The sequence below is a fragment of the Fopius arisanus genome, unplaced genomic scaffold, assembly GCF_000806365.1.
Source record: "Fopius arisanus strain USDA-PBARC FA_bdor unplaced genomic scaffold, ASM80636v1 scaffold00033, whole genome shotgun sequence".
Lineage (NCBI taxonomy): Eukaryota > Metazoa > Arthropoda > Insecta > Hymenoptera > Braconidae > Fopius > Fopius arisanus.
Window position 1 is genome coordinate 771,990 of NW_011887772.1, and position 1,931 is coordinate 773,920.

Consider the following 1,931-nt stretch of genomic DNA (forward strand, 5'->3'; position numbering starts at 1 on the left):
CAAATACGATTTATCATTGAATAATTCAAAAAATAAATAAACAAAATAATAAATCAAGACATAAACAGCATTCCCATCAATCGCAAATTTATTTGTTTAATACTCAAATGTTATTGAAATTATTTTTTCAATGCATAAAGCGTGAAGAATATTTTTGCGATGAGAAATTTTTTTTCTAGGCAGTTTTAAAATCTAGAAATCGAGGATTTAATCGTTTCTTCGTGAGAGAATAGTTTAATTATGTAAACAATTGAATTGTAAAGTCGGTAATAATTATATTCCATTGGGATAAATAAATAAACATTTGTCGGAGGGTGAGACGGGATATAAAAATCTTATGATTTTCATTTAATTTGAGTTCTACGGAATCCTCCATTGCTGGGAGTTTCATCCAGGAATTTATTATTTAAACAATGGATTAATAAATTTACCTGTCCAATGAAACAGCGACGAGACTGTAGACGGAAGCAGCAACAGAGACTCCCTGAACATAAGACACTGTCTTGCACATGAAGCGTCCAAGGACCCACGCTGAAACAGAAAATTAAAAATCCAATTTAATTAAAGTAATTAATTAATTACCAAAAAACGTAGCAACGGAAAATTAATTCCAAATGTTAAAAAAAAAATTCATGATTGATAGTTTTTCATATGACCGGTAACTCTGATGGACGTGAGTTATTAATCCATTGGATTATTTATTCAATTATTTATTTAAAAAATGATCTAAAAAAATTGATTTAAAAAATTATGATTTTTGTCTCTCTCTCTCTCACTCCCGCAGAAACAATTTTTGCCTTTTCGAGGCAATCGGGAACTTTGATAATTTGCAATAAACAAACGGCATTTTAAATAATTTTTGGGTTGAATATAGATTTTTTATTTATTGTTCCTGATTTTTTTCGATTTCTTCTAGATCTCGATCTTTAACACTAATTTCATTTATTTATTTTATTATCAAGAATATTTTAGTCATTAAGATTATTGCCGGAGTGTTAATATAAACATAAACAATGACTTCATAGGGAAAATTAGCTGAGAGTTCCTTATTAATAAATGATAATATTCTTTTGGACTTTGTGACCGGTATTTCATCTGTCCCAGTCCGTGGAGTACAGACGTCACTTCCTCGTATAATTAATAATAAACTAAACAAAAGTTCAATTCACTGCGTTTTTAAATTATTTTTTATAATTATTCTTGACCCATTTCCATTATCTTAAACGCCAAATTAATTTTCATCATAAAACTATTATTTTCGCATTCCCTAATTAATTATTATCAACCAACACTTTCTTCATTATTATTTATTATTTAGTAACTCCAGTTAAAAAATGTCTACCGATTTGAATCTTTAAAATCTGAATTTCGTATGTAGTATTTGTTAAATAATCAAGATGGATCACGTAGATTTAGTCATTGAATTCAATAATTGATTTAGCGTGTGGAGCAAGGGCACACCCAGTGGTCGAAATATAGGCCATGACTATAGCATAATTAATCGGGAGAGAGAGAGAGAGACATTGGCAACCTTTAATGCGTGGAAAACAGTGGGAAATGTCATCGGTTGCATTCATCGTTGTGCATAAATTGATTCACCCATGATACACGATTGGCTTTCGTATGCCGCTCTCATCCAACACACTGGCATTAAAAACCACTATAAAGGATTTCAGTACATAGGAAAGTGAAGGGCAGGAGCAATGTTGAAAGGCAATACGAACCACGGAGCGTTAAATGGTAATTATCTGTTGTTTTTTTGATAAAACCCTATTTATCTGATAATCCAGTATTACTGGAATTTTTTTTTTATCGAAATGCCCAGGAATTAGGCATAATCCACCCGATGTAATTTTTATAAATAAATACTCAAAAGAAATCGAATTGAAATCAAATGGAGATTAGATGTGGTGTTGGAATATAGCCTGAGT

The 1,931-nt window shown here is 30.6% G+C and overlaps 1 protein-coding gene across 1 annotated transcript in view; it reads right to left on the reverse strand.

Annotated features, from left to right (window-relative positions):
* The window catches only part of LOC105265936 (neuropeptide FF receptor 2-like), a 35,769-nt gene that overhangs the window by 9,249 nt on the left and 24,589 nt on the right, over positions 1-1,931 (reverse strand). The window contains exon 2 of the mRNA XM_011303766.1: positions 432-531. Within this exon, the coding sequence (XP_011302068.1) occupies positions 432-531 (100 nt within the window). The remainder of the gene's footprint in view (positions 1-431; positions 532-1,931) is intronic.